Below are 13,496 nucleotides of genomic sequence, written 5' to 3'. Positions count from 1 at the left end.
TCTTGTAGATTTTAAGATTATTTATTTTTCAGTCTCTTTTTTTTTTGGCCAGTCCTAGGGCTTGAACTCAGGGCCTGAGCACTGTCCCTGGCTTCTTTTTGCTCAAGGCTAGCACTCTGCCACTTGAGCCACAGCGCCACTTCTGGCCATTTTCTATATATGTGGTGCTGGGGAATTGAACCCAGGGCCTCATGTATACGAGGCAAGCACTCTTGCCACTAGGCCATATCCCCAGCCCCTCAGTCTTTTAAATTAAGCACATTACATGCTTGCTTTTTTTGGCTTTGGAGAATTTGTATAACTCAACTGGGATTTGGGGTAGCATTTGCTTTTTGTTTGTTTGTTTTTTTGCCAGTCCTGGGGCTTGAACTCAGGGCCTGAACACTGTCCCTGGCTTCCTTTTGCTCAAGGCTAGCACTCTACCACTTGAGCCACAGCGCCACTTCCAGCTTTTTCTATATATGTGGTGCTGAGGAATCAAACCCAGGGCTTCATGTATGTGAGGCAAGCGCTCTACCACTAGGCCATATTCCCAGCACCAGCATTTGCTTTTTGGGATCCATTTCACTGAATTAAGAACAAGGGAACACTCAACAGATCACAGGAACAATTTAAACACGGGTAATTTAAAACTGATAATGAGGGATAGAGCTTCTCAGTGTCTGTAGCTGCATAATGTACATATAAGAATTTCAAGTTTTTGTTTGTTAATTTTTTTTTTTTTTTTTTTTTGGCCAGTCCTGGGCCTTGGACTCAGGGCCTGAGCACTGTCCCTGGCTTCTTCCCGCTCAAGGCTAGCACTCTGCCACTTGAGCCACAGCGCCGCTTCTGGCCGTTTTCTGTATATGTGGTGCTGGGGAATCGAACCTAGGGCCTCGTGTATCCGAGGCAGGCACTCTTGCCACTAGGCTATATCCCCAGCCCCTGTTTGTTAATTTTTTATTGCATTTTGTCACAACTCTAATAAATCTGTGAATTAACGAAAGCTTACCGCAATTTGTTTTTGGAAATGCCCTCAGATAGACAGATCCAGGCTTTACTATTCTCCTAGGGCTTTTTATTTGTTTGTTTTTTCCTTGTTTCCTTTTCTAGAACTGGGAATTGAACTCAGGATCTCATAGTGTTTGCTAGGCAACCACTCTATGATTTGAGCCATGCCTAAGTGTTTGCTTTAGCTTGTTTTTCAGGTTGTCTTGTGCTTTTGTTTTGGTCTGGGCTGGCTTTAGTCTTCAGTTCTACCTTCCACCTGTTAGGTACATAAAACTTAGGCAGTTTTTAATCCAAAGGAGTTGACATGGGAATAGTTGTATTCTTTGAAAATTCTTTATTTAAAAACCTTGATTTTAGGCCAGGCACTGGTGGCTTATGCCTGTAGTTCGAAGCCAGCTGGAGCAGGAAAGTATGTGACTTTTGTTGTTGTTGTTGATAGTAGTAGTTTGTAGTTGTTGAACTCAGGGCCTAGGCACTCTCTCTGAGCTCTTTTGCTCAAGGCAAGAGCTCTACCACTTTGAGCCACAGTGCCACTTCCAGTTTTCTGGTGGTTAATTGGAGATTGAGTCTTATGGCCTTTTCTGCCCAGCCTGGCTTCGAACTGTGATCCTCAGATCTCAGTCTCCTGAATAGCTAGGATTACAGGCATGAGCCACTGGTGCCTGGCTGAATTTGTTCTTTTAAAAAGAAACTGTTGGGGCTGGGAATGTGGCTTAGTGGTAGAATGCTTGCCTATCATGCATGAAGCCTTGGGTTCAATTCCTCAGCACCACATAAACAGAAAAAGCCGAACGTAGTGCTGTGTGGCTCAAGAGGTAGAGTGCTAGCCTTGAGCAAAAAGAAGCCAGGGACAGTGCCCAGGCCTGAAGTCGAAGGCCCAGGACTGGCAAAAAAACAAACAAAAAAACAAAAAAAAACCCTTTTATGTAAGTTCAAAGCCTGTTTGTGGTGTTGGAAAAAGATGCTTTAGTCATTCTTAGGACAGTTTGTGTGTGTGTGGGCGAAGGGGTGTGCATGTGGTGACACTGGGGTTTGAACTTGGCCTCATACTTTCTGCTTAGCAGTTTTGCTCAAGGCTGGTGATCTACCACTTGACCACACTTCTACTTCTGCTTTTTGCTTGTTAATAGGATAAACATCTCATGGATTTGTCTGCCTGAGCTGGCTTTGAATCCTCATGTCTCAGCCTCTTGAGTAGCTAGGATTACAGGTGAGCCAGTTGCGCTCAGTTTCTTGTAGTAGGGAGGTAAAGAAGCAAAAAACCCCCTTAACTTAATAAGCTGACCCTGGCACTTTGACACAAAAATAGATCTGTGTGTGTGCAATGGGAAGGATTTCTAGCACTTAATGATTTTCAGGAGATAGCATTAGTCTACTTAAGTAGAATTGGAAAAGATGAGGCGTGAATAATATAAGCTAAAAACATGGGAGACACAACATGGTAGGGTTTCTAAGTAACTAGTGTGTCTATTCAGTTTTAATTTTCAGGTCAGCTTGTATTTCACTTTGTTTTGTTGACCTTACAAGAGTGCCCTTGTCATTTAACACTATTTTGCTTTTTGAAAACTTATGGTCTCTTTGATTTAGACTCGAGTTATATTTAGTGAGAGACTGCTAAAGTCAGATTAGAATAGCTGTATAACAAATACTAATTTCCTATTCTGGAAGGCCAGTGTGACCAGTATTTGACTGACTTTTGAGACTTATGCAAGTAAGGATGCAATTCTAACCTTGTTTGTGCTACTGTTGCATGATAATACTGGAAGAGGAACTTTCCCTCTTAAGTTCATTGAATTTGTAACAAAATAGAAACTGTAAGGCAGCATGTGTATTTGTTATTATGGAAAGAGTTATGATTTTACTAGGCAGGGTAGACTAGCATCTGTAGAACTTACCTATACCCTAGCTATTTGTTGGTTTTGCCTGGCCTCAGTTTTTTTTTTTTTTTTTTTCCAGTCCTGGGCCTTGGACTCAGGGCCTGAGCACTGTCCCTGGCTTCTTTTTGCTCAAGGCTAGCACTCTGCCACTTGAGTCACAGCGCCACTTCTGGCCATTTTCTGTATATGTGGTGCTGGGGAATCGAACCCAGGGCTTCAAGTATATGAGGCAAGCGCTCTTGCCACTAGGCCATATCCCCAGCCCCTGGCCTCAGTTCTTGATCTTCTCCTACCATTGCCTCCTGAGTAGCTGAGATTATAGGCCTGTGTGAGATCTGAATGGTTGACTCAACAAACTAAAAAAAAAAAAAATGGTTGACTTCAGTTTTCTATGAGTGTTATAGCCTCATCAAGAAGCAAACATCCACTTCATTGATATTTTAAGATTTAGGAAACTGCATTAACATCAAAGTTGGTGTATTTTTATCTCTATATAAAGAGAACTTAGACTTAGGAATTTGCATAATTTCTTTTTCAAGCTTCAGCGTATGCCAAGGAAATAAGCGTGTGAAAAGTAGACTTTTCAGGTGCTAAATTCATTTCTGTAATTTGAAATTATGAATGTCATAAATTGAAGAGTTTAACAGGATTTATTTATTTATTTATTTATTTATTTATTGCCAATCCTAGAGTTTATACTCAGGACCTGGGTTCTTTTTCTCCTGAGTTTTTTGTTCAAGGCTGGCGCTCTGCTACTTGAGCCACAGCTCCACTTCTAGTGTTTTGATGGTTAGTTGGAGATGGGAGTCTCACCAGCGGGCTGGGAATATGGCTTAGTGGTAGAGTGCTTGCCTCGTATACATGAAGCCTCCTCAACATATAGAAAAAGCCAGAAGTGGCGCTGTGACTCAAATGGTAGAGTGCTAGCTTTGAGCAAAAAGAAGCCATTGACAGCACTCAGGCCCTGAGGTTAAGCCTCAGGACTGACCCCTCCCCCCCCCCAAAAAAAAAAAAAAAGTCTCACCAGCTTTTCTGTCCTGGCTAGCTTTGAACCATGATCTTTAGATCTGAGCCCCCTGAGCAGCTAGGATTACAGGTATGAGCCACCGGCGCCCAACCCCAAACTGAAATATTTTTTTTTTTTTGCCAGTCTTGGGCCTTGGACTCAGGGTCTGAGCACTGTCCCTGGCTTCTCTTTGCCCAAGGCTAGCACTCTGCCACTTGAGCCACAGCGCCACTTCTGGCCGTTTTCTACGTATGCGGTGCTGGGGAATCGAACCGAAGGCTTCATGTATACAAGTCAAGCACTCTTGCCACTAGGCCATATTCCCAGCCCCCCAACTGGATTTTTGAGTGGATGAGGAAATCCGAATTCTAGGAAATGAGAGAAGAGATATGAGTGGCAATGAGAACAGTTTTAATAGTGAAGGATTCTTGATTATTAGAAGGCTTTGAAGTATGTCTGTGGAGATTTGAGAAAACACTGAAAATTGTAGCTGACTTATTACATTGGCTGGGTGAGAATTTGGGGTAGAGTGGTAAGGTGGAGGCCTCGGGGTCATCCCTGGAGAATACCTACTTTGGGGGGTGAGAATTGGTGGTACCTGAACTAGAGTAGGAAATACAGGAGAAGCAGGTTTCAAAACAAACACATTTGTTTTGACTTCTTGAATTTGATGGAGCTTATATGAAGGTGTTCTGGTAGGTATTGCCTGTAGGCATGTGGATAGAGTTCGAGGGTGTCTGTCATTCAGAAGAAGACTCTCATCTTGACTTTGTGGTATGTATAGGATCATCAATTAGGATATACACACACTCTGTAGCGCTCTTCCACTTGAGCCACAGCACCGCTTCTGGCCGTTTTCTACATATGCGGTGCTGGGGAATCGAACCAAAGGCTTCATGTATACGAGGCAAGCACTCTTGCCACTAGACCATATTCCCAGCCCCTGTGATCCTTTACTTTGAGGAAAAAATTTAAATGTATGTGGTTCTGTTTCGAAAAACAATCTTTTGAATCAGAAGAGCAAAAAAAAAAAAAATGAAAATAGGAGATATTTTGCTCACATGAGAGATAAACACAGGAGAGAAATAGACCAATAAATGAAAAGTACGGGGCTGGGAATATGGCTTAGAGTAGGAATGTGGTAGAGTGCTTTCCTGGCATGCAATAAGCCTTGGGTTTGATTCCTCAGCATCACATATACAGAAAAAGCCAGAAGTGGTGCTGTGGCTCAATTGGTAGAGTGCTTGCCTTGAGCAAAAGAAGCTCAAGGACAGTGCCAGGCTCTGAGTTCAAGCCCCAGGACTGTCAAAAAATGAATGAATGAAAAGTATACTTGTTCATGTATATAGTTATATAGGGATGGGTGTAGCTTAACCTTATTTAGAGTACAGTTTTATGGTATTTGTACATGACAGACTTTGCTCACAAATACTCCACTGAATAGTTATACCAGAATTGAATCATTCCCTTGTGGCTGAATTTGTAGGGGGATTCCAGTTTTGGACTGTTTTATTTATTACTTCCTCTACTCCCCCCATGATGGGTTTTTAGGATTGATCCAAGAGAAAGTTTTAAGGCCCTTCATGCTTCTGTGTTCCATTTTTATAAAATGGGAATTCTCAGAATGGCAAGTTCTGTCACATGTGGGTCGTCTCCTCACTTGCATCTGCTCCTTACTAATGGATTATCTGAAAAGAGAAAAGGCTTCTACTCTTCCATCAAACCATCTGTTGAGGATGGTGTGGGATACTTTCTGAAATGACTGGGAAGCTCTCTGGCCTTATTCAAACAGACTTTGTTGTCTGTTAAGACAAAGAGTAAAACAGTCTTTCATTGTTTCCCATCCCTGCTAGGAGGAGCTTCCTTAGAATTTTCCGAAAGAAGCCAGTACCTACTAGTACATGAGCATCTTGGATTATTGAAGAGAGGATTGTCTCAACTGTTGTAGGAGTATCAAGATTTACTCTTGGAAATTTTACTTGATTCCCCTCTACTGGCTGTTGCAAGGCATGAATCATGAAAAGGTAGGGTTTTATTAGCCAAGATGTTCTTAGTAGAAGCTCTTTCCTACCTCTTGGTGTGCTGGGGATTGAACCCAGGACTTTAGGCCAGCGTGACAGGAACTCTGCGCAACTGAGCTCTATCTCTCTCTCTATCCCTAGCCTCAAAAGTCCTTTTTTCCTCTTTTGTTGTTTCACATAATGGCATACAATAATATCTTTAAATTTATGAGGTAGTAGTAGCTAAATTCAGTAAGAATTCATATAAAGTATCAAATTTTGGAGCCTGATTCAATAAATTACAACTGGAAAATTACACTTATTTTATTTATTTTTTTTTTTGCTAGTCCTGGGGCTTGAGCTCAGGGCCTGAGCACTGTCCCTGACTTTTTCCTCAAAGCTAGCACTCTGCCTCTTGAGCCACACATCACTTCTGGCTTTTTCTGTTTATGTGGTGTTTATGTGGTTCATGCATGCTAGGCAAGCACTCTATTGAAAAGCCACATTCCCAGTCCAAATTACACATTTTCATATGTATGCATTTTGAATCTCTTTAACCTCCAGACTGAAGGAAGAATTATCATTAATTCCCTTTGTTCCTCCAGAAAACCAGAAATTGTAAATGAAAAATGTCAGAGGCTCATCAGAACATGCAATTTTTTGGGGGGTGGGGGTAGGGGAGAAAAGCATGTACTATTTTCCATAGAAACATCAATGACCTCTTACTCATTAGACTGAATTGCCTTCCTAAATTGTTTTCACCTTCAGATTCTGTAATCACACAGCCTTGAAGCAGTGTAACATTTTTATGTATATGTGTGAGTTTTTGATGTTTTAAAACTGAAATGTTATGATCTTGGACTGGCTTTTCTGCCTTCAGTTTGCTTTAAAGGCTATAATTACAAAGCTAGAAGCCTGAAAAATGATATGAAAAGTGATGTAGGTTGATCAGATGGAAGTTATTGTTTCCATAGAAATGTAGACACTTCTTATAAGCTGCATTTATGTTGAACAAATATGTGAGCTTAATAGGTTATATAATTAAGAATCCTTAGTTTCACCCCCCCCCATGTGCTTTTCTTCTTCTTCTTGGATTTCATATTAAGAAAAAATGACATTAGGAAGGGGGAGTTATTTTTATTGCAGTTTAAAAAATATGACCTTGATATTTGTAAAGGTTCAGAAGGAGAATTATTACTTGGAGCTCTGCCTGCCAGCTTTTGCTATAGATTAGCAGTTCTATGACCCTGTATTCAAAAGCATTTTCTGTTATCCCTTAAGTATGATTTGTCAGGTTGCCTCTCAAAAACAAAAGCTAATGGCCCAAGTGGCACCTTATTTTCTGGATAAAAATGCAAGAGGCAGATGTGGTCTTGCTCTAGTCTAGCTAGGTAGTATTTATTACAGAAAAAAAAATCGCATTTCTTTTCAGCTTTTACCCAAGCCATTCATTGTACCACAAGGGACCTAGAAGCCAGATAAAAGTAGGAAAGAACCCTGAGAATGGCTTTAACTTAAATTCTAGAGTTCCTAGAATTGTTTGCCATGTTTATTTTGGTTTCCCTAACAAAGTTCTTTTACTGTGTTTTTAAGCTGCATATGTTTTTTGTTGGCAGCTGAAATTTTAGAGTAGAGTTGAGCCAGTATTGACAAACTTCCTAGTAGCCAAACACTTTTCCTGTGTGGTAGTTAGAGGTATTCATGGTACAGTCCTGTTGTGACTCTAGTTAAATCAAATTGCTAGACACATTCTGCTTCTATTCCTGTCCCTGGCTTCTTCCCGCTCAAGGCTAGCACTCTGCCACTTGAGCCACAGCGCCACTTCTGGCCGTTTTCTGTATATGTGGTGCTGGGGAATCGAACCTAGGGCCTCGTGTATCCGAGGCAGGCACTCTTGCCACTAGGCTGTATCCCCAGCCCCTTATATCTGTTTCTTCTGAGTATGTGTTCCAAATACCCCTATTCCTCCCCATACAGTGACCCCAAGAATTTTGCAGTTCCTTTAATTATTTTTTTCTTATGTGGTATTGGAAATTGAGCTCAGGGTCTTGGTTGCTCAGTAAGTTTTCTATCACTTGAGCTGTTGTCTAGTTAGTGTCTCTCTCTCTCTCTCTCTCTCTCTCTCTCTCTCTCTCTCTCTCTCTCTCTCTCTCTCTCTCTCTCTCTCTCTTGCTGTCCTGAAGATTGGACTTAGGGCCTGATCACTGTCCCTGGCTTCTTTTTGCTCATGGCTGCCACTGTACCTCTTGAGCCACAGGGCCACTCTGGCTTTTTCAATTTATGTTGTGCTGAGGAATTGAACGCAGGGCTTCGTGCATGGTAGGCAAGCATTATACTGTTAAGTCACATTCCCAGCCCCTTCCCTCTTGTTTTTTGAGAAAAGGTCTTTTACCTACAATGTGAGGACAGAGAGCAAAGTGTAATATGTGAATCTGAAGGCAGATCCTTATTGGGAGGGCCAGTCCCCACTGGACACTGCATCTGGCAATGTTTTTATCTTGGATTTCCACCATCTAGAATTGTGAGAAATTGCTGCTGATTGTTAAGTCACCTAACTATTTTGCTGTATCAGTCTGAATGGACTAAGATACCTTGCATATTTCCTTGGTTATTGTAATTCTCATTGCTTGTACGTAGTCCTTACGGGTACTGTGAGATGAGGCAACTCAGCTGTTTTTAGCAACTTCATGGAACTCTAGTGTTTCAGATTCAGTTTCCTTGTTCAAATCTTGCACACATTGACCAGTCTAGACTTAGATCCTCCGATTCTGACTTTGATTTACTAGACTATAATCTAAAGGAAGAGTTTTCTCTTCTGTTTAGTTCATCTTAACATTTGAACACTTTCTGTAATATTTTCAGCATAGAAGCAGTTCTGTATATGGATATGACATAGTCCCTACACTTGCAGAGCTCACTGCCTAGTTAGTGGAGGAGATACTTAAACATTTATCATTGATAAATGTTGGGAGAGGCCTTTTTTGCTTTCCATGTTTAATTGTGGAGGTTGATATTTCATCTGGATCTTGAAGGGTAAATAATTTTTTAATCATGTGGAGGGAGAAGAGGTGGAGAATGAAAAAACAGGAAGGCAAGAAAGGATATAGCAAATTTGAATGATGTGACTAAAACTGTCCAGAAATTTTGTGTGTGTGTGTGTGTATGTATGTATATGTATATGTTTATGTATATAGGGGGTCCTGGGACTTGAACTCAGGGCGTAGACATTGTCCCTAAGCTTTTCTGCTCAAGGCTGGCACTTTGCCACTTTAACCACAGCTCCACTTCTGGTTTCTGGTGGTCTCACAGACTTTTCAGCCTGCTCTGGCTTCAAACTGTTACCTTTGGATTTCAGCCTCCTGAGTAGCTAGGATATCCGGTGTGAGCCACTGGTGCCCAGCTTACTTTTGTTTTCTTTTGGGAAATAATTCATAACATTAAGTAGAACATGACCGGTATCGAATGAATTGTAATTTATCTATGAATTTTTATTCCAACTGACTTGGGCATCCTTACTCATAATTACTATGTTGTTTATTTAGCCCCTACTGTGTGTTCAGATTGTGCAAAAGGTTGTGTGTGTGTGTGTGTCTATTTGTGTGTGTTCTGGGGCTTGACCTTGGGAATTTACCCTCTCACTTGGCTTTTTCAACTCAAGCTTGGTGTTCTACCACTTGAACCATACATCTTCTGGCTTTTTGCTGGCTAGAGGTAAGAGTCTCTGGACTTTCTGCCCATAGCTGATCTTCAGATCTCAGCCTGAGTCTCTAGGATTGTAATCCTGGCATGAGCCACCAGCTCCTGCTCAAGATTTTAAATTGGTATCCTTAGTCCTATTGCAAATGTGATAAATGCTGTTATCTACCTTTATGTTCTAAGGTGGTGACATGGAAACTTGGGACGGAAATAGTAGTTAAATGTTACGGTGAGGATTCAGCCTCAATCAGAAGTCCATGTGACTTCTGAGTCTGAAGTTTTCTATCCACACCATATGATGATACTTGATTTTTTTTTCTTCCCCTTATTTCTTGTTAGCTTGGGGTGTCTCACAAATTATAATCTTTTCCCCCTACTGTTTTTTCTTTAGGTTTCTGTCAGGATGAATTGACAGAGCTCGATCCAGGCACTAGTAAGTTCTAAATTTTGGATATATATTTATAAATGTATAACTAAAGGTATCATTGATAAGCCTTATTTATTGGCTCAGAAGTGGCATGCTGTCTTTTTTAATGATGCTTTTCTCTTCTAAATATTTTTCATAATGACTATATATTTAATAGGATGTTGATTTGGCAACCTTTAATAGGATGTTGGTTTGGCAAATTCCTATTAATATGGATTTCCTTGCTTTATTTTCCGTCCTCCAAAGAAATTATACATTGATTGAAAATAAATGGATGGGGGGTGGGGAAGGGGGAAAGAGGGAGGAGGTAACAAATAGTACAAGAAATGTACACAATGCCTAATGTATGAAACTGTAACCTCTCTACATCACTTTGACAATAAATAAGAAAAAAAAAGAACAACAAAAAAAGAAAATAAATGTATAGTCGTATGCTCGCAACCACTTTTCTAAATAATGTCTAGTTTTGACACTTTAGTTCAAAGAGGGATTATGCTTTATTTAGAAATTTATAATTAATAACCTTTGTACCAGTTTAAATTTTTTTTTTTTTTGGCCAGTCCTGGGCCTTGGACTCAGGGCCTGAGCACCATCCCTGGCTTCTTCCCACTCAAGGCTAGCACTCTGCCACCTGAGCCACAGCGCCCCTTCTGGCCGTTTTCCATATATGTGGTGCTGGGGAATCGAACCGAGAGCTTCTAGTTTAGGAGGCAAGCACTCTTGCCACTAGGCCGTATTCCCAGCCCTGTACCAGTTTAATTTGTCAAGCATTTTCACCTATAGTCTTTTTTTTTCCTTTTTGGACGCATGGAGTTTGAATTCTGAGCCTCACTAGACAAGAACTCTGTCTACCACTTGAGCCAAGCCCCTAGGATAGTGATCATTTCAAAAATCTAGTTAAATGATGCTTTTCAAGAGTATGTAAGTCTTGATCATAGTCATCTGAGTTTCCTGTGCTCCCAATGTGCTATGCAGTGTTTGAAGACATGGTTATAGTTGAAAAACAAGACATTTGAGTTTTCTCTCTGAACAGACCTTAATTTTTCATAATAAAAGGTCAAATGATAATTTAGATTAAAAGCTCATGAGATGGTCTAGAAGTATTTTTTGGTTCTAGGACTTTAAAGGTCAGGGAACTGGTTATTTTTACTAGTTTGCAGTTAAAGTCAGTGTATAATGAAATTCACCTTCCCCTATTCTGGCTTTTTTTTTTTTTTTGGCCAGTCTTTGGGCTTAAGCTCTGGGCCTGAGCACTGTCCCTGGCTTCCTTTTGCTCAAGGCTAGCACTCTACCACTTGAGCCACAGCCCCACTTCCAGTTTTCTTTGTTTATGTGGTGCTGAGGAATGGAACCCAAGGCTTCATGCATGCTAGGGAAGCACTCTACTGCTAAGCTGCATTCCCAGCCCCTGGCTCTTTTTTTTTTTTTTTCCCAAAGAAATTAATTCTATTTATTTTTTGATTTGTGGTACCAAGGAATCGAACTCAGGGCCTCATGCATACTAGGCAAGCACTCTGGCACTAAGCCACACTTCCAGCCAGCATATAGACTTTTCATATACTTTCCCTACATACCTTTAGTAGTCATGTGTGTTAAACTATTTTTTTTTTTTTGGTACTGGTCTTGGGGCTTGAACTTCAGGGTCTGGGCGTAGTCCCTGAGCTGCTTTTTGCAGCTCTCAACCACTTGAGCTGTAGTCTCCACTTCTGGCTTTTTTGATGCTTAATTGGAGATAAGAGTCTCATGAGCCTGGCTTTGGCTGCTCACACCTGTAATCCTAGCTACTCTGGAGGCTGAGATCTGAGGATCACAGTTCAGAGCCATCCTGGGCAGGAAAGTTGGTGAGACTTTTATCTCCAGTTAACCACCAGAAAACCGGAAGTGGTGCTATGGCTCAAGTTATAGAGTGCTAGCCTTGAGCTCAATAGCTTCAGGAACAGCACCCAGGCCCAGAGTTCAAGCCCCACCAAAAAAAAAAAAAAAAAAAGAAAGAAAAGAAAAGAAAAAAAAAGGTCATGAACTTTCTTCCTTGGGTGGCTTTGAACTGTGATCCTCAGATCTCTGCCTCTTGAGTAGCTAGGATTACAGATGTGAGCCACCAATGCCCTGGCCAAATACTACTTATTAGTTGTGAGCCAGAATAAGTCATATTTTTCTTAACAAACTCCAGTGAATCTGTCTTTTATTTGTGGTATTGGGTTTTGAGTTTAGTGCCTGGAATTTGCTAGGCAGGCCCTTTATCACTTTAGCTTCCAGCTAGATTTGTCTGTCTGGAAGTTTTAAAGTTTAGAATTATACCAGGCATTAATGGTTCATGTCTGTAATCCTAGTTAATCAAGAGGCTAAAATCTCAGGAGTCTGGCTTGAAGCCAGCCTTGGTAGGAAAAGTCCATGTGACTCTTATCTCCACTTAACCAACAAAAACCCTAAAGTGGAATTATATGTGTCTCAAGTAGCAGAGGGCCAGCCTTGAGCAAAAAAGCCAAGTAAGAGTGAAAGGCCCTGAGATCAAGCCACTGTACTGGAACATAAAACAAAGTTCAGAATCAGTTTTATGTCTATCTAGAACTCCAGAGTTTCAGTAGCTTTGGATAAAGACACTATTTTCTATACTCTTGGCAAGGTAAAGTCAATTAGTTTCTTGATTCATTCCTTAGAAACCTTTTTTTGGAGTGCCAGGCCTGTGATTTGAACTCAGTGTCAGGCTCTTGTCCCTTAGCTTTTTTGCTCAAGGCAATTGCTGTACCACTTGGTCTACTTCTGGCTTTTTGGTGGTTAGTTGGAGATGAGAGTCTCACTGGATTTCCCTGCTTAGTCTGGCTTCAAACTACAGTCCTCAAACTCAGACTCTTGAATAGATAGGATTACAGACATGAGCCATCACCACCTGGCTAGAAGCACTTTGACCTCTAGGAAGGTTTTACTATTTAGCAAATAGTTGAAAACTCAGTTTGTAAGGAACTAAGTGATTCTTTGGCCCCGTCCTAGACTCCAGATTGTTCAAATGATTTGAGTGTAGTTCTTGTTCTAATCTTTTTCTGAGCCAAGTTATTCTAGCTCTTTTAACATTTCTTCTTTAGGTCTCTCACGAGATATGATTTACATACTTTCCTAGCCTATGAGAATGAACATAATTTTTATTTATCAGTATAGAATGGGAGTCACCAAAAATTTAATTGTCTTTAGAAATTGTAGTGTAAGGTTTTCTTTTCTTTTTAAATTTTTACTTGTGTATCTAATATTCTCTGTAATACCTATATTATCTTTGTGAAGATAGTAGTATTTTTAGTCTTCTTGAAAAATGTAAGAATCCAATTGTAATAATAAATAAACATGGTAGCTCAGGCCTATAATCCCAGCTACTTGGGAGGTGGAGATTGGTGGATTTTGGGGGAGGGGTTCCTCTCCCACCAGGAAACAGAAGTTCTTGAGAGTCCTATCTCAGCCAATGGCTAGGCTTATTAACTTGTACCTGTTATCCCAGCCCCAGAGCAAGTACA

At 40.7% G+C, this 13,496-nt stretch overlaps 1 protein-coding gene across 4 annotated transcripts in view; it reads left to right on the top strand.

Moving 5' to 3' along the window:
- Nr6a1 (nuclear receptor subfamily 6 group A member 1) overlaps nucleotides 1-13,496 on the top strand; it is a 165,418-nt gene that overhangs the window by 18,813 nt on the left and 133,109 nt on the right. For all 4 annotated transcript variants that reach the window (XM_048342460.1, XM_048342469.1, XM_048342499.1 and 1 more), the window contains exon 2: nucleotides 9,961-10,002. In XM_048342460.1, coding sequence (XP_048198417.1) covers nucleotides 9,961-10,002 — 42 coding nt within the window. The remainder of the gene's footprint in view (nucleotides 1-9,960; nucleotides 10,003-13,496) is intronic.

Source organism: Perognathus longimembris, chromosome 1 (genome assembly GCF_023159225.1).
Source record: "Perognathus longimembris pacificus isolate PPM17 chromosome 1, ASM2315922v1, whole genome shotgun sequence".
Lineage (NCBI taxonomy): Eukaryota > Metazoa > Chordata > Mammalia > Rodentia > Heteromyidae > Perognathus > Perognathus longimembris.
The sequence above is the reverse complement of the archived record's forward strand: the minus strand, read 5'-3'. Positions and strand labels throughout refer to the sequence as shown.